The sequence below is a fragment of the Anolis sagrei genome, chromosome 8 (assembly GCF_037176765.1).
Source record: "Anolis sagrei isolate rAnoSag1 chromosome 8, rAnoSag1.mat, whole genome shotgun sequence".
In the NCBI taxonomy this organism is placed as follows: domain Eukaryota; kingdom Metazoa; phylum Chordata; class Lepidosauria; order Squamata; family Dactyloidae; genus Anolis; species Anolis sagrei.
The window spans coordinates 10,372,355-10,399,598 of NC_090028.1; the positions used below are offsets into that span (position 1 = coordinate 10,372,355).

Here is a 27,244-nt window from a genome sequence, read left to right on the forward strand (position 1 = left end):
CTATCAGCTCCAGCTCCTCATGCGGGGACATGAGAGAAGCCTCCCACAAGGATGATAAAAACATCAAAATCATCCAGGCGTCCCCTGGGCAACGTCCTTGCAGACGACAAAAAAAACAAAAAACAAAAACAAAACCCTTTGAGTTCCTGTTGTTCGTATTCTAGGTGTCTAGCGCCACGTCGGATGGGTAACAGTAGGAGACTCCATATTATCCGACATTTTCATTTATCCAACATTCTGCTGGCCCTTTTATTATTTATTTATTTATTTATTTATTTATTATTTGCACTTGTTAACCGCCACTCTCAGCCCGAAGGCGACTCGTGGCGGTGTACAGAACATAGAACATAAAGACAACAGTTACAATAGATCAGGACCATAACACACATCTTACTAACACACAGCTAATTAAACTAAAAATCCGCTTCGTCTTGTTTGGGTCATAATCAATCTCATAGTCATAGTCCATTCCGGTGGTCATTCCAAAAACATAGCACTTAGTTGAAGGCCTTTTCGAAGAGCCAGGTTTTCAGGCCCTTGCGGAAGGCCATGAGGGAAGGCGCTTGTCTGATTTCAGCAGGGAGGATAAGCGTCAGATAAGCGAGACTCTACTGTACACTTTTTTGATTTCTAGGCCAGAATCTGGAGCAGTTTGTTCTACGAGACCCCTTTCATGATCAAAACATCCCATTTACCTCAACTTGTTTTCCGGAATATTTCCACCTTTCCCTTTTCGTTCCCCCAAGGAGCAATGAAAACAACAGCAACAGAAAGTTATTCATACAAGAGACCATAAATGTATGCAAATCATAAAATGTTTATTTGGTTAGTTCATTAATTAATTTAAGACAATTCAATGTTGGTCTGAACCCTTCTACAAAATAATTCAAGTTTTTGACAAACCTCCAACACATAAAGTGACTGTTACCGTACACAAATTTCAGATCAAAATACAACACTCTTTTTTTCGTACAATTTATAAAACCCGTTCAATACAAACGACATTTAAAAAAGAAAACATGCTTTGCACAGATCCTTTGTGTAGTATTACGCCACAATCTGCACAGTGGCCCCAGAGCCCTAGAGCACAATCCATGTGCCTTAAATTAAAACAAGAACAAAAGCACCCAACTTGCCCAACAGTATACTGAACATGTAAACAACGTGCGACTTAATCCAAGAACCATTTTGTACCCCTTTTTGCATTTTTAAATATATATATATATGTAAACCTCAAAAAGAGACCCATGAGAATAAAGGAATTCAGACTAGCGGACAAAGAAAGAGCATGTGAAATGATCCCGAAGCAAATACTCCAATATATTGGGCTTGATCCAGCACCCCAAACACTCTAATTCACACAAAGAGTTTTGATCTTTTCTGTGAGTTAAGACCAATATATAGTAAAGTCTCACTTATCCAACCTTTGCTCATCCAACATTCTGTATTATCCAACGCAGGCTGCCTCCCACCCGGATCCACAGCTTTCAATACATTGCAATGTTTTGGTGCTAAATTCGTAAATACAGTAATTACTACATAACATTATTGTGTATTGAAGTGCTTTTTCTGTCGATTTGTTGTAAAACATGATGTTTTGGTGCTTAATCATAACATAATTTGACGGTTAATAGGCTTTTCTTACAATTTTCTTACAAATTGCATACTGCAATTTTTATACTGTTATGTATTCATATGTTTTATGTAACTATGATGTTTTGTTTATTGTTTGCATTTTCGGTTTGTGTTTTAGTTTTTCTTTATTGTAATTGTCATTTGGGCTTGGCCTCATGTAAGCCGCTCTGAGTCCCCACCGGAGAGATGGCGGCGGGGTATAAATAAAGTTTATTATTATATTATTATTTTCCATAATCCCTCCTTGCTATCCAACGTTTTCGCTTATCCAACTTTCTGCCGGACTGTTTAAGTTGGATAAGCGAGACTCCACTGTAGTTTTTGTAGGGGAGAACACAAATATTAGGAGAGGAGAAAACTGGGGGCATCCAAGGAGGACTCAAGGAAGCAAATCTGCAGCTTTTGGAAGAGTTTTGGTTTGAAAGGATAGAAAGCCAGGAGTGTAAACTGGCAAGGCGTTGGGGTGTCCCCAAAAATCCTTGCATAGGTACCGCACATTGCTTTGAAAGAAGTGGCCAACAAGATGTAAACACAAGGTTGGGGCTGTTGTAACTTGAGAGTAGAGACTGAAGACACATCTATCTTTATATGAGGAAGAAAAACACAACATATATTCTCTTGGTCCAGAACTAGGAAGCCCCCGTCATCACAGAATTGTGTTTGGGTTGTTGTAGGTTTTTTCGGGCTATATGGCCATGTTCTAGAGGCATTCTCTCCTGACATTTCGCCTGCATCTATGGCAAGCATTCTCAGAGGTAGTGAGGTCTGTTGGAACTAGGAAAATGGGTTTATATATCTGTGGAATGACGAGGGTGGGACAAAGGACTCTTGTCTGCTGGAGCTAGATGTGAATGTTTCAACTGACCACCTTGATTAGCATTTGATGGCCTGGCAGTGCCTGGGGCAATCTTTTGTTGAGAGGTGATTAGATGTCTCTGATTGTTTTTCCTGTTGTAATTTTAGAGTATTTAATACTGGTAGCCAGATTTTGTTCACTGCCAGGCCATCAAATGCTAATCAAGGTAGTCAGTTGAAACATTCACACCTAGCTCCAACAGACAAGAGTTCTTTGTCCCACCCTGGTCATTTCACAGATATATAAACCTATTTTCCTAGTTCCAACAGACCTCCCTACCTCTGAGGATGCTTGCCATAGATGCAGGCGAAACGTCAGGAGAGAATGCCTCTAGAACATGGCCATATAGCCCGAAAAAACCTACAACAACCCAGTAATTCCGGCCATGAAAGCCTTCAACAATAAAGAGTTGTGTCTGTTTATTAGAGCTGCTGGAGGAGCCCTCAGTGGTGCAATGGGTTAAACCCTTGTGCCGGCAGGACTGAAGACCAATAGGTCAGCAGTTCGAATCACAGGAGAGCATGTTGAGCTCCCTCCAACTCCACATGCAGGGACATGACAGAATCCTCCCACAAGGATGGTAAAACAGGAAAACATCCAGGCGTCCCCTGGGCAACATCCTTGCAGACAGCCAATTCTTTCACAACGGAAGCGACTTGCAGTTTCTCAAGTCACTCCTGACATGAAAAAATAGCCCTGATTTCTCTCAAATTAATTAATAAAGATATGCATTTTAGGTTTACAACAGTACCCTCCAACACTATTTTTCAGGATCACAACTTTAAAAAAAAAAACCGAGAGTAAACACCAGCCACTGACAAATCACTTGAGGACATACAAACAGCACAAACAATACTACTATATTTGTTAAGCATCAGTATCCTATGTTCCATTGCAAAGCCCAGGTTTCACGAATCAATCACAAAGTGCCATTCAAATTGCACGTTTTTCCCCCTTCAAATATAACCATAGGAGTTAGCATGCACAACACTGAAACGAGCTCAACTGTGGTTGTTCTGACATCGATTTTGTACTTTAAAGTCCAAGCTAATAAGAGACACAGCATCCCACACACAATCGAAACCAATAAACAAACAACACGACACTTACTTAACTATGAATTTGTTCAGGTGCCATAAAATAAAAGATGTCCCACAAGTGGAAAGGGCAGCACAAGTATAGAGGGATGGGGAAACATGGTTTCGGAGTGTGACTCTCATAACACACTTGTTAGGCTGACTAGGGCTAATGGGAGTTGCTCCCCAAACTCCTGGATTATGGGGATGGGAATTAATTTGTCTAGGCCCTATAGTCAATCTCATATTTGAAAAAAATTCTAAAGTTTTAAAAATATACATCAATTAATATTTGATATACGAGGGTTATCTGAAAAGCAAGGTTACAAGATTTTTAAAAAATAATACAAAGAATGAATATATTTTATTAAAGCTCATATGGATTGTAGCATAGGCATTACATTATTTTTCCACATAATCACCATTGAGTTCAATACATTTTGTCATCTGTGGGATGGGTTTTTGATGCCTGTGTTACAGAAGTTTCCCTCCACCTTTTTCAGCCAGTTCGTCACTTCGATTTTAACCTTGTCGTCATCGGAAAAGTATTTTCCACCAAGGTATTCCTTCAATTTAGTGAACAGATGAAGGTTGTTACTGGGTGGGAGATGGGGGCTGTGAGATGGGTTGCTTAAAATACCCCAACCAAATGAAGTCAACAACTCTTGTGTTGCATGAGTGGTGTGCGGATGCACAATGTCATGGAGGAGACAGACTCCTGACATCCTCAGCATCCCACGATGTTCATTTTGGATGGCTCTTCATGGTCTCACATTTTGTTACATGCTGTTTTGAGATTACATCCTCTCCATAAACTTAAATGATTTCATGATGAATCGCAGCGGCGTTCAGGTCCTTAGCATTTAGGTAGCGTACTACAGTGCAAACTTCACACTTTGAGGGAAATGGAATGACCTTCGCCACAATGCCAGTCTATGAGCTACCAACGACTGGCACTGCTTGTTCACTTCCACTGGCTTCCTGCTACACGGCAGTGATACCAACTTCCCCCAAGAAAATTCCCCGCAAGAGCTATGTGCCTTGTAACCTTATTTTCTGGATAACCCTCATACAAAGGACGCTCAACACTAACTTTCACCACAATGCCAGTCTATGAGATACCAACGACTGGCACTACTTGTTTGCTTCCCCTGGCTTCCTGCTACACGGCAGTGAGACCAACTTCCCCCAAGAAAATTCCTCGCAAGAGCTATGTGCCTTGTAACCTTAGTTTCTGGATAACCCTCATACAATGGACACTCATCTCTAACCTTCACCACAATGCCAGTTGATGAGCTACCAATGACTGGCACTACTTGTTCACTTCTGCGGCCTTCGAGCTACACAGCAGTGATACCAACTTCCCCCAAGGAAATTCCCCGCAAGAGCTACGTGCCTTGTAACCTTATTTTCTGGATAACCCTCATACAAAGGACGCTCAACACTAACATTCACCACAATGCCAGTCTATGAGATACCAACGACTGGCACTGCTTGTTCGCTTCCCCTGGCTTCCTGCTCACGGCAGTGATACCAACTTCCCCCAAGAAAATTCCTCGCAAGAGCTACGTGCCTTGTAACCTTACTTTCCGGATAAGCCTCATACAATGGACACTCATCTCTAACCTTCACCACAATGCCAGTTGATGAGCTACCAATGACTGGCACTGCTTGTTCGCTTCAACGGGCTTCCCGCTACACAGCAGTGATACCAACTTCCCCCAAGAAAATTCCCCGCAAGAGCTACGTGCCTTGTAACCTTACTTTCCGGATAACCCTCACACAATGGATAAATAAGGAATAAGAAAAGGAAAACCAAACAGAGCAGAATCCATAAAGCTCATTCTGAATTCCTTTGTTTACAGATAGTTCCAAGCAGCTTCAGTTTCACCAAAAGAAGTCTTAGCTGGAAAGAAACTTCAGTCTCAGATGATGGAAAGCTGATGCCAAAGAAGTCTCCTGGGCTTCTATTCATGTAAGACAGATTTCCACTCAGTATAATCAGTTTGCTTTTATCTGCTACAACCTCCATTTGGTATTGTAATAGGAAGGAATGTGGGAGACGTGCTTTGGGGTATCTTATGGAGAAGTATGACAACTGAACAAACCCTGTTGACCAATTGTAAGTAATTTAAACGTGGAGGTACATTAGTCACCACGGCCCTTAAGATTTGCAGAGAATGGTGTATTAGCATTGACAGCAACAAGTGTATTATCACTAGTATCGGCAATCTATAGGATTTAGCATTGTAAATAACCTCATAGTACAGCACAAACAGGCAACTTAAGACAAATCTCCGCCCTTCTACAAAAATCTAAAACTTATTCGTGTTCATCGTTTAGTTGTTTGGTTTGCAATTGAACTGAACATTTTATCAAACACTATCTAGTGGGTTTGTTGTGAGTTTTCCGGGATGTCTGGCCAAGTTCCAGAAGCATTCTCTCCTGAAGTTTTACCTGCACCTATGGCAAGCATCCTCAGAGTTTGTGAGATCTGCTGGAAATTAGGAAAAAAGGGTTTATATATCTCTGGAATGTCCAGGGTGGGAGAAAGATATCTTATTTGTTTGAAATGCGGCTGCATTTCTCACCCTCTGCTTATACTTGAGTCAATACGATTTCCTAGTTTTTTGTGGCAAAATTAGGTGCCTCGGTTTATATTCGGGTCAGCTTATACTCGAGTATATATGGTACTGCAATGCAACCTGAGCCATGCCACATACACAATGCAGGACCTTCTTGCAGCAACACCAGAGGCATTCCAAGTGGCCAGCTACTGGTCAAAGGACATTTAATAGAATACCAAGTCTGCAAACTTTGTTTTGTTTTTAATGCAATACAACTGTTTTGGTTCACTCCTGACACAATAAATAAATCAATAAAATAAATCTTCCCCTATTAGAGAATGCTTATTGGTCGCAATGCAATCCGTAGTACAACTAAAATAGACCTTGATTCATTTAGGTGTTGATTTACTATTCAGAACTTACTATGTTCACTCTAACCAGTTTGAGCAGTTTTCTTTAAAGCCCTGTAGATATTTCTTGACACTGAAGCCCATGTGGCTGTCCATAACAATGACAGAAAATGTGGACTTTTGCCCCGCTCAGTGAAACCCAAATGTGCAAATCGGACAAACAACGTGAAAGACTTGTCCGGCAACTAACTGGGCTGCCTTGTAAATCAGTCAAAGGGAATTACTAACTCAACAAATGACTATTAGGCAACCGATGTGCTTACACATACCTATGCTCATCTTTTTCCCTGAACCAGATAAACCAGAGGTAGCCGTTCTGACTGGAATGCCGAATGGCCATCACTCGAATGAGAAGACGCCTTACTTTAGTGTTTTCATGTAATCACAGTAATTTCATTACTGCCTGGCAGAAAGCAGAAACATTTAAAGAGCATTTAGAGATTATTACCTCTCAGCTACGTAGCCCTTTCCAAAAAGTGTAAGGTAAGGTAAAGGTTTTCCCCTGACATTAAGACCAGTCGTGTCCGACTCTGGGGTGTGGTGCTCATCCCCATTTCTAAGCCAAAGAGCCAGCATTGTCCGTAGACGCCTCCAAGGTCATGTGGCCAGCATGACTGCATGGAGCGCCGTACACAAAGTAAATGTGTAAAGTGTACACAAAGTAAATTTGCATAGCTGTGGAGGCAAGCAAGTAGCAGGACAAAACAGGTAGAAATATTTGCTCTTGGAAGAAGCTTTGCCCAAGATGGATTTATACAGCGGCTCAGCCAAAAGAGTTCCTTATTTATCCGAATTGTGCCGAATTGTAAGCCGCCCTGAGTCCCCCCTAGGGGGTGAGAAGGGCGGGGTAGAAATGCCCGAAATAAATAAATAAATAAATAAATTGAATCTTCTAAAAGCTTACATTACTAGTGAGAACAGGAATGGGGTAACTCGGGCATGGGCAAACTTTGGCCCTCCAGGTGTTTTGGACTTCAACTCCCAGAATTCCTATTATGGGCAAACTTTGGCCCTCCAGGTTATGGACTTCAATTCCCAGAATTCCTAGCATGGAAAAACTTTGGCCCTTCAGGTGTTTTGGACTTCAACTCCCAGAATTTCTAGCATGGAAAAACTTTGGCCCTCCAGGTGTTTTGGATTTCAACTCCCACCATTTCTAGCATGGACAAACTTAGGCCCTCTGGGTGTTTTGGACTTCAACTCCCACAATTCCTAGCATGGGCAAACTTTGGCCCTCCAGTGTTTTGGACTTCCAGAATTCCTAGCATGGCAGAACTTGGGCCCGCTAGGTATTTTAGATTTCAACTCCCACAATTCCTAGCATGGGCAAGGAATTGAAGTCCAAAACACCTGGAGGACCAAAGTTTGCCCATGCCTGGGATAACTCAAATGTCTGAACATATGGTAGGACAATTTGGAGCAAGGAACTGCTCTACTTGAAGCATTTGACTTGATTTGCCAATTCAGACAAATATTTTTTTTCCAGTGGGAAGGTAGCAGGAGAAAGGACTGAATCCTTTCCTTTGTGGACCCAATACAATCGAGGGTTCCCATCACAATGTTAGCAATGAAGAAGGGGACAAACAAAGAGACACAGTGATGTCTTTCATGCTGCATTTAGTTTGGCTATTTCTCTCCTTCTTCAAAGACTTCTAAATACATTTTCGGTTCATTTTTCATTAGACTCCTCCCACCCCTGTTGTTTTCATAGTTAAGGATTTTCTTAAAAGGTGAGAAGATCAGCAAACATTCAAAGTAGTATTTTAAAAACCGAGCAATCTAATTGTTTGGACCAAAATCTAACTAGATCCAGCTAGTCCCAACTGGAAACACTGACTTAATGGGAACTTTGTTAAGTCGACACTTACATAAGTTCTCTAAACTCCAGCTGAAACTAACAACTGTATCTAACTCTTTATATTTAACTACTGAGGTTTCTTGGGAACTGGGGCCCCCTCCACACAGCCCTATATCCCAGAATATGAAGGCAGAAAATCCCATGTTTATTTTTGCAGTCTGTATGAGGCGGTGGTGCAGCAGGTTATACTGCTAAGCTGCAGAACTTGCTGACCAGGCTCAGATAACACAGTTCAAAGCAGATGTTCTACAGGTGGTGTCTAACACCAGAAAAGTTAGCAAAAATAAATAAAGGTAGAACAAGTAATAAATGTTGGAAGTTTGGGAAAGACCTTGGCACTTTCATCCATTTATGGTGGAAGTGCAAAACAGCCAAATCCTTCTGGCGGTCGATTCATATAAAGATGGAATTAATTCTGCAGATAAAATTTGATCTCAAGCCAGAGCATTTCCTACTAAACCGATTTTGAAATGGCGATAAATACAAATAAAATCTTCATCTACCTTATAACAGCAGCCCGGATTAAACTAGCACAATTATGGAAAATAAACACAATGCCAACTATTGAAAACTGGCTATTGAAGGTTTGGGATATAATGAATATGGATCTACTCACACAAAGACTAACAGACAATAGTACAATGAGATTTAAAAAATTGGAAAAAATTCACTGATTTTGTTAGAAAAGATAACCCAGAAATTTATTTACAAGAGTTATAAGAAACCTCAAAGACAAAAAAAATACAAAGAAACTAGAAGTCAAAGAACTAGAAAAAGGAAGGAAAAGAATGGTTAACACAACCGGAGAAAACCTGGAAGCCATCTTATCTTCCTTCTTTATTTTACTTTTTTTTCTCTTTTTCTTCTCTTTCCCTATTTTCCCTTCCTCCAACCCTACCCTACTTTTCCTACTGTCCTTAAACAATTTGTTCCCACACTTTCATTGTAATTCTTTTTTCTTTAAACTTTGCTCACACTCCAGTTTATCAGAGTTTAATTTTACTTAAAAACCCCCCAATAAAGTATTAGTTTTGAAAAGCAGATATTCTGGGATTTTCTGCCTTAATAATCTGGGATATAGGGCTGTTTGGAAGGGTGCTCAGAAAAGGGATCTGAAACATTTCATCAGGGACTATTTTGAGGAATGATCCCTCATGTACATGAAGCACTTCATTTTACAGTTAAAGGTAAATGTTTCCCCTTGACATTAAGTCTAGTTGAGTCCAACTCTGGGGGGTGGTGCTCATCCCCATTTCTAAACTGAAGAACTGCATTGTCCGTAGACACCTCCAAGGTCATGTGGCCAGCATGACTGCATGGAGCACCGTTACCTTCCCGCCGAAGCGGTACCTATTGATCTACTCACATTTGTACATTTTCAAACTGCTAGAACCTAGAGCTAACAGCGGGAGCTCATCCCGTCCTACGGATTCGAACTGCAGACCTTCTGGTCAGCAAGTTCTGCAGCTTAGCGGTTTAACCTGCTGCGCCACCACCTCATACAGACTGCAAAAATAAAAGGAGGGGGAGAGACTTCAGTACATTATGCTTATTGAATTTAATTAGAAGCATAAATAAAGATAAAAATAACAAAATACGCACCATTTTCCTTTCCTATGGACTGATGAACCGGTCACCACAAGCTAAGGGTCACCAATTAAGTAATAGTGAAACATGTAAACTTTTCAAGCGCAGTGGTCGAGAATTCAGACATTATGTCAAAATAGCACCTTTACAAATGGAAAGACCAAGGCCCTTGGTATCAAAGCAGAATAAAGCATGGAGTCTTTGAACCAAATTGAAAGAGCAACGGTTGTATTCTGCTTTTCCTGAGAAGAACAAGGCTGGAAATTTCCAAAGCAACCTGCATGTATTCTCTCTGGCGATAGCTAATGGTTAAGACACAATTTAAGACAAAACCTTGTTGTTCATTTATTTCAATAACTGAAATCAAACATAACGGAAAACAAAATATTGAACCTCATTGCTATATTGATAGGCTAACTTAATTCAATGTGGAACTCATCAAGACTAATATCCTGCCTCTTTTTTCAGCCGAAAATCCCAGGTGGTTAACAAGATCAAGCAAATGGGTCAAGGCAAGCGCATGCACAAAAGGACTTTTCTCTCCAGGACATTTTCAAAGCAAATGGGAGATGGAGAAATTGGTACAGCAAGACCAAATAATCTTTTCCTGGGTGTCTCCTACACTGTATCTTCCAGTTGGCTTCCTATTAGTCATGGGCCCAAGATTTGTCTCATCCATTTGATTCGTGTTTCCGTTTCGTTCCAACCATTCGGATGGGACAAAACGGGAAGGCCCCTCCTGGAACAAAAATAAACTCGATATGAAAGGCAGGCGGGAGCGGATACCGTATTTTCGTATCGATTGCCACATGCATAGGCCCAAAGCGCAGGGGCCTGGTAAGGCCTGCAGCCGAGCACAGAGTAAGGAACGCGCCCGGGCCTGGCAGAGCTTACAGCCGAGAGCCGAGTAAGAAGCGATCCCCTCCCTGGTTTTTACATTGTCCTATCTCCCAGTGTTTGAAAATTTTATCCTTGAATTTGGCCTTCCTCAGTGTGATCATCTGTGTTTTATTGTTTGATTTTATGCTGCGGTGTTGTTTACTTATATTGCTTTTGCATCTTATGTAATTTATTTTTTGATTTTTTTGTTGTGTTTCTGTGTTTATATTGTGTTTTACTGCATTGATGGATGTGGCCTCATGTAAGCCGCCCCGAGTCCCCTTGGGGGAGATGGAGGCGGGGTATATTTTATTATTATTGTTATGGTGGTGGACCTAGGCACTTTGAAGGCCCCCCCCCCCCTCACAATAATGGGCCAAAAGAAAATGGATATTTCGGCACCGGGAAAAAAACCCGACCTCCCAGTTTTGGGAGGCTCAGTCGAAATGGATCAGAACCCCCACCAAAAGCCAGGACATGAAATGGATCAAGGTTTACCCCAAATGCACATGACTACTTCCTATCAATTGGCAACTAAGTGCTAAGGGCTAATCAATACAATTACTACTATTATTGATCTACTTACATTAGCATGTTTTTGAACTGCTAGCTAAGCAGAAGTTGGGGCTAACAGCGGGAGCTCACCCCGCGCCCCGGATTTGAACTGCCAATCTTTCAATCAAGTTCAGCAGCTCAGCGGTTTAACCCGTGGCACCTTCGGGGGACATACACAAACATTTTAGTGATTCTGGCTATCTCCTGCAATAGCAAGGAAAACAAGACATTAACATTTAAGCAACCAGACGATGGAGCTATAAGGTCCTTTTGTATCGGAATTGCATTGTCCATGGTTTGGGGGCCTATCAAGGAGATGTGCATATTGACTGAGGAGGGGACCAGCACTTTGCTGAATGGGACACTCTTCACTTTCTGGCTTGTCTTTTAGGATATGAGGACTTAGGGTGTCTCTGCCCCAACTCACAAAGGAGATCCCTACATGCATCGCTCTCTAGATACCAATACAATAGCCTAGCTAGAAAATGTATGTATGCCATGTTTAAGAAAAATGACTGGCAGGCCCCCATGAATTAGAGAACGAGAGCAGATGAAGGAAGCTCCAACAAGAAAGTGTCGATGTCTTCCCACGAGTCCAAATTGGACCCATAGAGAATAGGTTCTCTCATAATTTAAAATATTTATGCAAATTTAAAATATCTCCTATCTGAATGCCTGGCCTTAGAATACTATTGAGACCGTAAAGTCCATATGTACCACAGGCAGTGAGGTTTTCCAAGGCAATTTTGTAATATAAATTAAGAATATAAATTAAGGTTCTTCTTAATTTTTTAAAAATCTGAGATGTATTTACATACAGAAAAATATTTTTTTAATTAATTGAAAATTATTTTTTCAGCTTTATTTTTTATTTAAAAAGCCTAATGGGTGAGAGTTGTAGTATCTGCATAGAAAAAGATATTTTTTGGCACTTACAGCAGCCTTTTTGGTATTGCAGACTGCATTATGTGTGACGAATAGAGGCTTGGTGCTTTTGGAAGCAAATCTGACCCAAATACTGAGCAAAAAAAAAAAATTGTTAAAGGGAAAGACTGTCAGAGTTTGCACATGCACGAGAATCTTGGGTGGCAAATAGAGGCAAAAGCGGAGGCCTAACCACCATCAGTAAATTGCTCATTCACCATGCAGCAGGTGCTTTGTGGAGGAGTGTTTGGTAAGTTGTTGTGAGTTTTCCGGGCTGTCTGGCCATGTTCCAGAAGCATTCTCTTCTGATGTTTCACCTGCATCTATGGCAGGCATCCTCAGAGGTTGTGAGGTCTGTTGGAAACTCAGAAAATGGAGTTTATAATACCTGTGGAATGTTCAGGGTGAGAGAAAAAACTCTTGTCTGTTGGAGGAAGGTGTGAATGTCTCAATTAGCATTTAATAGCTTAGCAGTTTCAAGGTCTGGTTTCTTACTGCCCAGGGGAATCCTTTGTTGGAAGGTGATTATCTGGCCCTAATTGTTTCTTGTCTGGAATTCTCCTGTTTTTGAGCGTAGCTCTTTATTTACTGTTATAATTTTAGAGTTTTTTTAAATACTGAAAGCCAGATTTTGTTCATTTTCATAAATCCACAAGCATGTAGACAATTTCAACAGAAAGCATAAAACCATGAAAATGAATAAAATCTGGCTAGGGTAAAGGTAAAGGTTGTCCCCTGACATTAAGTCCAGTCATGTCCGACTCTGGGGGTTGGTGCTCATCTCCATTTCTAAGCCGAACAGCCAGCGTTGTCCATAGACACCTCCAATGTCATGTGGTCAGCATGACTACATGGAGCACCGTTATCTGGCTACCAGTATTTTTAAAAAAGCAAAAATAGTAGTATTTTCTGGTGACTAAAATAGAGGTAATTTTGCTAATAATAATAATAATAATAATAATAATAATAATAAACCTTTATTTATACCCCACTACCATCTCCCGCAGAACTCGGTGCAGCTTACAAGAGGCCGAGCCCAAGTACATCAATGAAACATGACAACAATACAACAATAAATAACTCATAAACAAAGCAAAACAATGACAATAATCATGACGCATTTAAAAACCTGTGGCAGGGCCAAATGTAATGATTAAAATTTAAAAAATGCTGGGGTTATGTTGGCAACCCATTGCCAGTGTTATCTAATTACTGGGCATCCGATTTTTATGAGTTTTTAATTAGTTTTAATCAGTTTGTCTTTTTAATCACTACATGTAGCCCGCCCATTATTACTGTGCCTGTGCATATTGTAATTTTTATATTGTTATGTATTCATATGTTTTATGTAACTATGATGTTATTGTTTATGTTCGCATTTTCGGTTTGTTTTTGGTTTTTCTTTATTGTAATTGTCATTTGGGCTTGGCCTCATGTAAGCCGCTCCGAGTTCCCATTGGGGAGATGGTGGCGGGGTATAAATAAAGTTTATTATTATTTATTATTATTACTGACTGGCCCAGTCCAATCACATTTTGTCATGTTGGTGGGCTGCGTATGGCAATACAGTGAATTTTAAGCAGTGAGCGGCTTTGAGACCCTCTCCGGAAGGAAAAACAAAATATAAATATAACAACAACAGCAACAACAAAAACAATAATAATCCCCATCATTGTGGCCTCGAGATTTACTTATTCAGTGCACCACAGATTCAAATAGGCAGTGAGCAACTTCAGCAGAGTCATACTGATAGCAGCACTCATGCTTGGTCATTTGTAAACACAATGACCTCGCAATGCTCTCTTGATCATCCTCCTAAAAACTGGATGCCATGATAAATTCATGAACATCTTGTAGCTTCTCCATGATGACAACAGTCTTGGACAGCAATCGCTCCCAAAGTGACCCATTTATGATGGAATCAGGTGTCAAACAGGGATGTGGTATTGCCCCAACCTTATTTCCCATCTTCATCGCTATGATACTCCATCTTGTTGATGGAAAGCTTCCCACCGGAGTGGAAATCATCTATGTGATAGGTGGCAAGTTACTGAACCTCAGCAGAATGAAAGCCAAAACCAAGGTCACAACAATGCCGTATATGTTGTACAAGTCCATCTCATATATACGTCAAAGGCACAATTTGAGGCCCAAATTATGGATTTTGATACAACCCATGGGTAAGTTGAGGGTAAAACATAGGACAATGCAAAAGTGGAGACAGTAGAAATGGTTGGTACTTCTTTCAGGTTGTCTTGGGTGGGATTAAGCTCTTGCCTTTTGCCACCCAACTCAAAGAAAGGGATAAGAGTTAAAGTACTATCCCCACAATGACCAGTGGATAAGATGACCCAGTTTTTTGAGGGGTCCATTTCCTGAGTAAAATTGTTAATATACCAGGCATGGGAAACTTTGGCCTTCCAGGTGTTTTGGACTTCAACTCCCACAATTCCTAACAGCCTACCGGCAATTTGAGGTACAAAGGAAGGCCAAAACTAAGACAAGTCAAACCCGCATTTTGGACTTTAGGAGAGCCGATTTCCAAAAAATGAAGGAAACGCTGAGCAGCATTCCGTGGACACAGATACTAAAAGATAAGAGAGTTACGGATGGATGGGAATTTCTCAAGAGTGAAATACTCAAGGCACAATTGCAAACTGTGCCAACAAAGAGAAAAAATAGGACAAGTGCAAAGAAGCCAGAATGGATGTCCAAAGAACTTCTAACTGTGCTAAGACACAAAAGAGACATGCACAAGAAGTGGAAAAAGGGAGAAATCACCAAAGAAGAATTCAAACAAATAGCCAACACCTGTAGGGAAAAGGTCCGCAAGGCTAAAGCACAAAACGAGCTCAGGCTTGCCAGGGACATTAAAAACAATAAAAAGGGCTTCTTTTCTTATGTCAGTAGAAAAAGGAAAAACAAGGAGGCGATAGGGCCTCTTCGAGGAGAAGATGGGGCAATGCTGACAGGCGGTAGGGAAAAGGTAGAACTACTTAATGCCTTCTTTGCCTCGGTCTTCTCACAAAAAGAAAGTCATCTTCAACCTCAGCAAGATGGAGTGGATGAGGGATTAGAGGACATCCAACCCCAAATTGGGAAACAAGTCGTCCAGGAATACCTGGCCACTCTAAATGAGTTCAAGTCCCCAGGGCCAGATCAACTACACCCAAGAGTACTGAAGGAACTAGCGGAAGTCATTTCGGAACCATTGGCAATCATCTTTGAGAGTTCTTGGAGAACGGGAGAAGTTCCAGCAGATTGGAGGAGAGCCAGTGTGGTCCCAATCTTCAAGAAGGGAAAAAAGGATGACCCAAACAATTACCGTCCGGTCAGCCTCACGTCGATACCAGGCAAGAATCTGGAAAAGATTGTTAAGGAAGTGGTCTGCAAACACTTAGAAACAAATGCGCTCATCGCTAATAGGCAACATGGATTTATCAAAAACAAGTCATGCCAGACTAATCTGATCTCTTTTTTCGATAGAGTTACAAGCTGGATAGATGCAGGGAATGCCGTGGATGTGGCGTACCTGGATTTCAGTAAGGCCTTCGACAAGGTCCCCCATGACCTCCTGGCAAACAAACTAGTCCAATGTGGGCTAGGCAAAACTACGGTGAGGTGGATCTGTAATTGGTTAAATGGACGAGCCCAGAGGGTGCTCACCAATGCTTCCTCTTCATCTTGGAAAGAAGTGACAAGTGGAGTGCCGCAGGGTTCTGTCCTGGGCCTGGTCCTGTTCAACATCTTTAGATGAAGGGCTAGAAGGCATGATCATCAAGTTTGCAGACGACACCAAATTGGGAGGGAGAGCCAACTCCAGAGGACAGGCAGGAGCAGGATTCAAAACGATCTTGACAGATTAGAGAGATGGGCCCAAACTAACAAAATGAAGTTCAACAGTGACAAATGCAAGATACTCCACTTTGGCAGGAAAAACGAAATGCAAAGATACAAAATGGGGGACACCTGGCTCGAGAGCAGTACGTGTGAAAAAGATCTTGGAGTCCTCGTGGACAAGTTAAACATGAGCCAACAATGTGATGTGGCGGCAAAAAAAGCCAATGGGATTTTGGCCTGCATCAATAGGAGCATAGTGTCTAGATCTAGGGAAGTAATGCTACCCCTCTATTCTGCTTTGGTTAGACCACATCTCCAGCTCATCCCCTGTTTGGGTATCAGCCAGCACGCCAACGACTTAAATCAAGACATAGCTTTCTTAGAACTACAGAGACACTCGCTGGAACACCCCAGCAAGCGAGAGTCCAAAAGTGGCAGGCCCAAACCCAGCACCTCAATTCATGGGTGATACCAGATGAGAGACTCCCCCCTGGGCACTCAGAAGACTGGGCGACTTGGAAGGCGCTGAACAGATTGCGCTCTGGCACCACGAGATGCAGAGCCAATCTTAAGAAATGGGGCTACAGGGTGGAATCCTCGGCATGCGAGTGCGGAGAAGAACAAACCACTGACCACCTGCTGCAATGCACCCTGAGCCCTGCCACATGCACGATGGAGGACCTTCTTGCGGCAACCCCAGAGGCACTCCAAGTGGCCAGATACTGGTCAAAGGACATTTAACCAAATACCAAATTTACAAAATCTGTGTGGTTTTTTTTTTTTCCTTTTTTTTTCTTTTTTTTTCTTTTTCATTTTAATCTCTGTGTTTGTTTTGCTCTGTTAGAATTGTAAAACAATGGTTGCTGATGACACGATAAATAAATAGACCACACCTGGAATATTGTGTCCAATTCTGGGCACCACAATTCAAGAGAGATATTGACAAGCTGGAATGTGTCCAGAGGAGGGTGACTAAAATGATCAAGGGTCTGGAGAACAAGCCCTATGAGGAGCAGCTTAAGGAGCTGGGCATGTTTAGTCTGAAGAAGAGAAGGCTGAGAGGAGATATGATAGCCATGTATAAATATGTGAGAGGAAGCCACAGGGAGGAGGGAGCAAGCTTGTTTTCTGTTTCCTTGGAGACTAGGACGCGGAACAATGGCTTCAAACTACAAGAGAGGAGTTTCCATCTGAACACGAGGAAGAACTTCCTGACTGTGAGAGCCGTTCAGCAGTGGAAATCTCTGCCCCGGAGTGTGGTGGAGGCTCCTTCTTTGGAAGCTTTTAAACAGAGGCTGGATGGCCATCTGTCAGGGGTGATTTGAATGCAACATTCCTGCTTCTTGGCAGGGGGTTGGACTAGATGGCCCATGAGGTCTCTTCCAACTCTTTGATTCTATGATTCACTCCCCCCCCCCCCCCCCAAGATAACCATCTCTAAAGTTGGGTTGTGTCTTAAAATCGCAGGTGTATATTATGTACCATCTTTTTGTTAATGTTGGTGTGTCTCACCATTGATGGTCTTAACCAGGGGTCCACAAACCTTTTAAACAGAGGGCCAGGTCATAGTCCCTCAAACTGTTTGAGGGCCGGATTATAATTTAGAAAAAAAAATGAATGAATTCCTATGCACAGTACACGTATCTTATTTGTAGTGCAAAAAACACTTTAGAACAATACAATAGTTAAAATGAAGAACAATTTAAACAAATATAAACTTATTAGTATTTCATTGGGAAGTGTGGTCCTGCTTTTGGCTGATGAGATAGGATTGTTTGATAGGGTTTGAGACCCGCCTACCTTTGAGATCATATCTCTCTCCACGTACCAACCCGGGCCCTTAGATCTTAGGGGGAGGTCCTCCTTTCACCCCTACCAATCTCACAAGCTCGACTTGTGGGGATAAGGGAGAGAGCCTTCTCCTCTGTGACTCCCCAACTTTGGAACTCATTACCTGGAGGGATCAAGAAAGCCCCTTCTCTAGAAACGTTAAAAAAGAACCTTAAAACCTGGCTCTTCCGCTGCGCCTTTGGTGAGTAGGTGCACAATATGACACCATTGTAACCCTCAACGCTCTTCCCACTGGAATACATGCCCTCCAAATGGGAAGTTTAGCTTCACAACTGTGTGTGTTTTTATGAGTTCCCTGCAAATAACTTGCTCCTGTTTTTATCTCATTAGAGTCCTTTAATCGTTTTATCCTGTACATGTTGCCAGCCCATTGTTATTGTGACTATTGGAATGTTACTTTATGACTGTGTTTATATATTTTTTTCCTTTGATGTAATTTTGATGATGTTGTTTATTGTTTATGCTCTGGTTTTATCTTGTTGTAATATGTTGTCCGGGCTTGGCCCCATGTAAGCCGCTCCGAGTCCCCATTGGGAAGATGGTGGAGGGGTATAAATAAAGTTTATTATTATATTGTCGAAAGCTTTCGTGGCCGGAATCACTGGGTTGTTGTAGGTTTTTTCGGGCGAAACATCAGGAGAGAATGCCTCTAGACCATGGCCATATAGCCCAAAAAAACCTACGAAAACCCAAAGTTTATTGTTGTTGTTGTTGTGTGCTTTCAAATCGTTTCAGACTTAGGCTGACCCTGAGCAAGGGCTGGGTAAATGACCTTGGAGGGCCGTACTTGGCCCCCGGGCCATAGTTTGAGGACCCCTGGTCTTAACAATTGAAGAAATATGGTAATTCAAATATACACACCTTTTAATTGGAGCACACCAAAACCACAGAGATTTTTGGGGAAAATCCAATCCAGGTATAGCAGTTTATTGGGCATTAACTGTGGTCCCCCTTTGCAATGTCCTCCAAAACAACAATATTTCTGATGTAAACAAGGCCAGCATCTAGGATAATAATAGTCACAATTGAGTTTCTACAACTTTCCAGAGCAGAAAACATGGTCTTCTTACAGCAGTGGTTCTCAACCTGTAGGTCCCCAGATGTTTTGGCCTTCAACTCCCACAAATCCTAACAGTTGGTAAACTGGATGGGATTTCTGGGAATTGTAGGCCAAAGCGCCAGGGGACCCACAGGTTGAGAACCACTGTCTTACAGTATGCATGTCTTAACAGACAATGGATATTTCTAGCTGTGTCATACCACAATGGGGTAAAACAGTTGAAAAGGGCCAGTGGGTTGTTGTTTTTTTCATATTATTATGTTTCACTAACAAAGTAACAAAATAATGTATAAGAAGTGAGGTAAACAGTGCTCTACCAGAAAAACAAGTTCATCATGTAAATGCAATTAAATATTAATATTTGTGAAGGGGAAAACATCTTTTAAAATCTTGGAAAATAACAAAATTATTACATTCTAAAGTTCACTATACACAGCAAAACCGTACTTTACAAAGAGGTCCTCTATTAAGCCAGTTTTTGACCTGTAACATATTTCTCCAGAGTCTGAAAAGCATTATAGGCAGTCCTCAAGCTACAAACAAATGACCTATAGTTAAGAACAAGGTTGAGACAACAAGAAGTGAGAGAAAGCTGCCTTTGGAAGGAAACTTCACGCTTGAAAGAGTTATTATTATGGGGAAAAGAGGTCTCCGCTGAAGTTTTTTCTCAAATCATTTCCATAACAAGCCAAATTTCTCAAAATCTAATTCTCACAGGGAAAGAAAGTGAAATCTTTAGATCCAAAGCTCTTTCTATATATAATTGTGGCTGGAGTTAGGTACAGGTAAACGTTTCCCCTGACATTAAGTCTAGTCAAGTTCGATTCTGGGGGGTGGTGCTCATCTCCATTTCTAAGCCAAAGAGCTGGCATTGTCCGTAGACGCCTCCAACATCATGTGGCCAGCATGACTGCATGGAGCGCCACTACCTTCCCGCAGAAGCAGTAGCTATTGATCTATGTAAGTATACTCACATTTGCATGTTTTCCAACTGCTAGGTTGGCAGAAGCTGGGCCTAACAGTGGGAGCTCACCCTGCTGTCTGGATTCGAACCACCAACCTTTCAGTCAGCAAGTTCAGCAGCTTTGCAGTTTACACTTAAATTGTACCTGTTCTGAATTACAAATAAATTCAACTTAAGAACAAACCTACAGAACCTATCTTGTTTGTAACTTGAGGACTGCCTATAATATTTAACCGTTCTATCTCACAATAGCCTAAAAAGCAACCCCCCCTCTCAATATTCTAACTTCCTCACTTTTTGTGTACTTGTACAATTATGGAAATGATCGATTCTGTAAACCTACAGCAACTTTCAAGTTGTGTGGAACGATATCTGTAGTTCTATTTGGAAAAAAAGAGTAAAAATTAAATTAAAACGTTACAAAAAGCTGCACACTCCCATCCATTGCATAGGTATTTCAATGGTAGAAAGCCCAGCCTTCCAATGTCTGCATTGAATGAGAAGGCCGCAGCATCCGGCCTTTGCACAGCTATCGTGTGTTGCTCCACAACGAGAACGTTAGATCCCTTGATGTATACAAGATTTTTTTGTAAAAAAAATCTGTGCAATCATCAATCTTCAATTGTATTATACCTCTTAGTTCGACTGAACCAATTTTAAATATATTTCAAAAAAATCTTAGAAATGAAACACACTGAAAAATGTATGTACAATCCTATTCTTTCAGGCACAGATCTCAGAATTGTGAAGAAGTCTTGTAGTAAATAAAGGTGCAATTGCCCATCTCTCTCTCCACAACGGAGTCTCTCTTGGCATTTTAGTGAGATTGGTTTTCATGCAGTATTTCTTAAATTATCAACGCTACCCAAGATTATCAGTAACCATTTCCCTTGCAGATTTGCACACTTTTTCCTGCCACTATTTCAAGAGGCTTCCTTTTTAAAATCCTGTGTGCCACCTCCAAAGTGATTAAATTGCTTCCATCGCATGGTTTCGCATTTTTAGATAAGGTGACTCCACTTTGCCCATTGATTAGTGTACAATGACTTGCCTCCAATTAAAACGCTGAGGCTGAAGCACTTAAGCAGCTGAAAGCAAAGTTAGAACTGTTACCATACTGCAATCGGACATGCAGTTTGTGTTTCTGCTGCAAGATGTTTGTTTCTCCTCTATATAATGCTAAATTGTTATGGTGGCAGCCCTCTTCTCTCAAGTTCTTCCCAGCTCCTCGACTTCCTGGAGGCCTCTCTCAAGGCGAAGGGACGCGGATGCGGAATAATCCCTGTTGGAGCTGCAGCCGGAAGAGCTTGCAGTTCGCAATCCGTAGAGCGGCACATCCCGTCCGGCGAAGATCCGAAGGAAAGAGCGGCTTCGTGTGGTGCCACGTTCCAGTGCTTCTTTTAAATTCCCGAACGTAATCATAGTTGGTACCTGGCAAGAAGACAAACATTACAAAACAGCTTCATCCAACTCATTCAATACACTTTTGTAAGACTGTAAGAAGAGGAATGACGACAAATGAGACCGAGAGCTCTGTAGACCTATGTTCTCTCCACACAGCAGCCAAACAGCTCTGTATGAGAAGTCAACTGCAAGATCCAAATCCAACTGTAGCTTTGGTTTCACATTGGAAACTCAATAATAATAATTATAATAATTATAATTGAAAACTGGGAAAAGAAGGCTCTCCATGGACAGTTCCTGGGGAAAACTGAGAGCCAAATTGACAAAGAAAAAACATGGCTGTGGCTCACAAATGGAACTCTGAAAAAGGAGACAAAGGAGGGCCTGATTCTGGCAGCCCAAGAACAAGCCATTCGAACCAATGCTATCAGAGCCAGAATTGAAAAGTCAACAACAGATCCCAAATGTAGACTCTGCAAGGAAGCAGGTGAAACAACAGATCGCATCCTCAAGCTGCTGCAAGAAGATCGTGCAGACAGACTACAAGCAGAGGAACAACACCGTTGCTCAGATGATTAATTGGAACTTGTGCCATAAATACCATCTGCCTGCATCAAAGAACTGGTGGGATCACAAGCCAGAAAAAGTTACAGAGAATGAACACGCCAAACTCCTCTGGGACTTCTGGATTCAGACAGACAGAGTTTTGGAGCATAATACTCCTGATCTCACAATCATGTTAAAAAACAAAGTATGGATCGTCGATGTCGCAATCCCAGGTGACTCTGGCACAAACCAGTAAAGGTGGTCCCAATGGTGATCGGAACACTGGGTGCAGTGCCTAAAGAACTTGGCCTGCACTTAAACACAATCGGCGTGACAAGATTACCATCTGCCAGCTGGAAAAGGCCACCTTACTGGGATCTGCACGCATCATTCGCTGATACATCACACAGTCCTAGAAACTTGGGAAGTGTCCAACGTGTGATCCAATTCAACAGCCAGCAGAGTGTCTGCTGTGGACTCATCTTGTTGTGTTTCAAATAATAATAATAATAATCATCATCATCATCATCATCATCTTTATTTATACCCCGCCACCACCTCCCCAGAGGGGACTCGGAGCAGCTTACCCCAGCAAGCAAGAGCCCAAAAGTGGCAGGTTGAAACCCAGAACCTCAATCAGTGGCTGAGACCTGATGAGAAACTCCCTCCTGGGCACACAGAAGACTGGGCAACTTGCAAGGCACTGTCCAAACTGGACTCTGGCACCATGAGATGCAGAGCCAGCCTTAAGAAATGGGGCCACAAAGTGGAGCCCATGACATGTGAATGTGAAGGAGAGCAAACTGCAGAACACTTACTACAATGTGGTCTGAGCCCTGCCACACGCACAATGGAGGACCTTTTCACAGCCACATTCCTGAAAGGCAGTTTGCTAGGGAAGCAAGGCCAGGAGCAGATCTGAGCTCAGAGGATGAAAATAAAAGTCCAGGTGGACAGTCTAATGAGGAGTTAGATAGGAGATTTATGTTCCGTCAACATATGGTACTCTATCTCAAGATAGAGTACGAAGGTCAATACGCTTATTAGACAAGAAATCTTTATCAGGTTCCCAGGGGAGAATGCATGATATTCTCTCTATATCAGCTAGCCCAGAAAATGGGCCTGTTAATCCAGGCAACACTGGTGTTTAGTAAAGATCTATGGTCTTTTGTTCATCTCTCATGATTCCAAGTTTTGAGGTCCGTTTCTGAATGTCATATTTTGGATTTATTCTGTTTTTGTATTTCTGGTTTTTTTTAATGCTACTCCTGTACTTTGATTTCTGTAGATTATTCCTGATATTTGAACTTTGGTTTTTGAAACTATTTTGCTGTATTGCTTTGTTGCGGAAGATTCGTTACCCGAGATCATTTAGAGCACAATCAGGAAGGAAGAGAAAGGAGACGGCAACTGATTCCAGGCTTTTTAATTCTATCAAGCTTGATAGGGTGTCCAGAAAACAATATCTGACACAAGTTGGAAGTCAGATTTGCTCCAGCATTTATAGCATAAATTCACAGGTTTACACATGCGCATATGGGTCTTGACATTTACACAATCTAATCAATATCAATTTGTCCTCGAGGAACCGCAGCCAAGAACAATTGTTGGCAAGATACTATAATTTCCACTGCTCCCCTTTTTGTCAGCTGATCAACCACGTTCCCAGACGAATTACGCAATCTTTAGAATGAATCATAACTTCATATATATCTCTTTATACATATGTCTTCATATATGTATCTTTAACATAAAACTTATTCAAAAGCAGCCTCCCCATTAATTCTTCTGTGATTACTTTCACAATACATTATTTTTCTCAGTTGATCATTCAAGAAGGTGTGTGAAATTACCTGCTATTTTCATCAACCAGACAGGAGGTGGCGCTACTACTACGTGACCTTTAGATGTTAGTTTTCGGATCAATAATATCGATTTAACTCATGAGCCAAGTTTCCTACCTCAGCCATCAGCCTTTAGCCTTGGCTTCTTCAAATATTGACTTAAGATAGAGCCAGCCTGAAAGTTTTCTAAGTCATCTGTTAAATTTCTCTTCCACCAAAATCTTTGCTTCCCAGCCTCAAGAACGGACAGGTAAGCCTTACTGCTCATTATTTTCATTTTAAATTATGATTATTTTATTTCTCCTTATGGCCACCACAGCTTCTCATATAAATTCTTCAATAAACTGCTTTGCTATTTTACCTTGGACTGGAGCGTGTGTTAAGTATAGAGGTGGTTCTCAGCCTTGGAGTGCAACATCCAAGGTGGCCATTTGTGGGACCTAATTCCATGCAAAACTATGTACTATACAAACAAGCACTTCCTTCTATTTGTTTTTAAATTTGTTTCCCTATTAAAATGCAACTTAAAATATAGAGTCAGTATGGCACAGTGATGATCCGAGTGCTGGAAATCAGGCACTCAGCCGTGGAAACTCACTTGAGTGATCTTAGACAAGTCATATTCTCTCAGCCTCAAAGAAAGGCAAGAGCAAACCTGCTCAAAAGCAGTTTTGCCAAGGAAGACTACACAAATATCCTCAGAAATACAATTTTTCCCCACTCCTATCTCATTCAGGGTTTTATCATTTTATCTTGTGTATTTGGCCCGCCCATTGTGTTTGACTTGCTAATATGTTATTTTGCATTGTTTATTTTATCTTGTTACATTATGTATTTTATCGTGACGTAATTTTTGTTGTTTCGTATTTTATTTTGCTGTACTGTATTTTTGGGCTTGACCTCATGTGAGCTGCCCTAAGTCCCCTTTGGGAAGATGGTGGTGGGTGGGTCTAAATAAAGTTGTATTATTATTATTATTATTATTATTATTATTATTATTATTACTTGAAACACAACAAGATGAGTTCACAGCAGACAAGATCACTCTGCTGGCTGTTGTATTGGATCATATGTCGGACACTTCCCAAGTGTCTAGGACTGCGTGATGTATCAGCAAATGATGCATGCAGATTCCAGTAAGGTGGCCTTCAGCAGCTGGCAGTTGGCAATCTTGTCAGCGCCGATTGTGTTTAAGTGCAGGCCAAGGTCCTTAGGCACTGCACCCAGTGTGCCAATCATCACTGGGACCACCTTTACTGGTTTGTGCCGGAGTCTTTGCAGTTCGATCTTTAAATCCTCATATCGTTGTTTATTATTATTATTATTATTATTATTAGAACCACAACAAGATGAATCCACAGCAGACAAGATCACTCTGCTGGATGTATTGAATCACACACCGGACACTTCCCAAGTGTCTAGGAGTGTGTGATGTATTGGCAAATAATGTGTGCAGATCCCAGTAAGGTGGTCTTCTGCAGCTGGCAGATGGTAATTTTTTCACCGCTGATTGTGCTTAAGTGCAGGCCAAGGTCCTTAGGCACTGCACCCAATGTGCCGATCACCACTGGGACCACCTTTACTGGCTTGTTGATGTTTACTGCCTATTTTTTGTTTATGAGTTTTATTTTATTGTTTTGTATTAGTGTTGTTGTTCAATGTATTGTCGAAGGCTTTCATGGCTGGAATCACTAGGTTCTTGTGGGTTTTTTCGGGCTATAGAGCCATGTTCTAGAGGCATTTCTCCTGACGTTTCGCCTGCATCTATGGCAAGCATCCTCAGAGGTTGAGAAGGTCTGTTGGAAGTAGGAAAAATGGGTTTATATATCTGTGGAATGGCTGGGGTGGGGCAAGGAGCTCTTCCCTGCTGCAGTTAGGTGTTAATGTTTAGCTGATCACCTTCATTAGCATTTGAAGGCCTGCCTGAGTCTGGGAAAATCTGTTGCTGGGAGGTGTTAATCTGTGCCTGGTTTTTTCCTCTCTGTTGTTTAGCTGTTATAATTTTAGAGTTTTTTAATACTGGTAGCCAGATTTTGTTCATTTTCATGGTCTCTTCCTTTCTGTTGAAATTGTCCACATACTTGTGGATTTCAATGGCTTCTCTGTGTAGTCTGACATGGTGGTTGTTGGTGTGGTCCAGCATTTCTGTGTTCTCAAATAATATGCTGTGTCCAGGCTGGTTCATCAGGTGCTCTGCTATGGCTGACTTCTCTGGTTGAAGTAGTCTGCAGTGCCTTTCATGTTCCTTGATGCGTGTCTGGGCGCTGCGTTTGGTGGTCCCTATGTAGACTTGTCCACAGCTGCATGGTATACGGTAGACTCCTGCAGAGGTGAGAGGATCCCTCTTGTCCTTTGCTGAACGTAGTTGTTGTTGTTTTTTGCTGATGTATTGTGGGCTCGGCCTCATGTAAGCCACACCAAGTCCCTTGGGGAGATGGTAGCGGGGTACAAATAAAGTTGTTTTTTAATTATTATTATTATTATTATTATAATTATTATTGTGCCAGAGTCTTTGCAGTTCAATCTTTAAATCCTCATATTGTGTCAGCTTTTATTATTACTATTATTTTTACTATTATTGACACAAAAGCACAGTATGTCACAGCAAACGAGATCTATATGCTGGATTTCATATCACAAAATCACTATTATTATTATTATTATTATTATTATTGACAAAAAAGCACAGTATGTCACAGCAAACGAGATCTATATGCTGGATTTCGTATCACAAAATCATTATTATTATTATTATTATTATTATTATTGACAAAAAAGCACAGTATGTCACAGCAAACAAGATCTATATGCTGGATTTGGTATCACAACATCACAATTATTATTATTATTATTATTATTATTATTATTATTATTATTATTATTATTATTATTCCTTAAGTTTGTGATATGTCAGAAAGCACTTGAACCCACAAAATGATGAAACAGAGTTCCAGAAGCAGTGATCTGACATCTTCACTGTTATATGGAGAAGATTCAAATATCTTCACCACCCTTCGGGGAGAGAGGGCAAATTATAAATAAAGTATATAATTAGTATTATTTCCAAAATGTAATATTTGAGCATTATAGTTATTATTTTCTTGAGCTTATTAGCCACAGGCACTTGTAGGGCATTCTCTAATATTTTAAAAATACATATACATCCAACAAAAGGGGGGGGGGGTGGACACCAAAGCTATATTTATCATTTAGCTTCTGACCTGTATCCAGATCCCCGATCACATAAATGCTAGCTCCAATGGGCACAGCTCCGTACACAAATGAAGAACTGGCTGGGATGCACAAGTTCTGATCGTTCAAGTAGATCCACCTGCAAGAAAAGTCAAGGTTTGAAGAGTGATTTGGAAAACAAAACAAAATGCATGAC

General features: G+C 41.2%; 1 protein-coding gene across 2 annotated transcripts in view; it reads right to left on the bottom strand.

Annotated features, from left to right (window-relative positions):
* Positions 1-797: 797 nt before the first annotated feature.
* The window catches only part of GAN (gigaxonin), a 69,067-nt gene continuing 42,620 nt past the window's right edge, over positions 798-27,244 (bottom strand). For both annotated transcript variants that reach the window (XM_060788108.2, XM_067471025.1), the window contains exons 10-11: positions 27,078-27,187; positions 798-21,493 (exon numbers count right to left, since the gene is read on the bottom strand). In XM_060788108.2, coding sequence (XP_060644091.1) covers positions 21,312-21,493; positions 27,078-27,187 — 292 coding nt within the window. In that variant the 3' untranslated portion in view covers positions 798-21,311. The remainder of the gene's footprint in view (positions 21,494-27,077; positions 27,188-27,244) is intronic.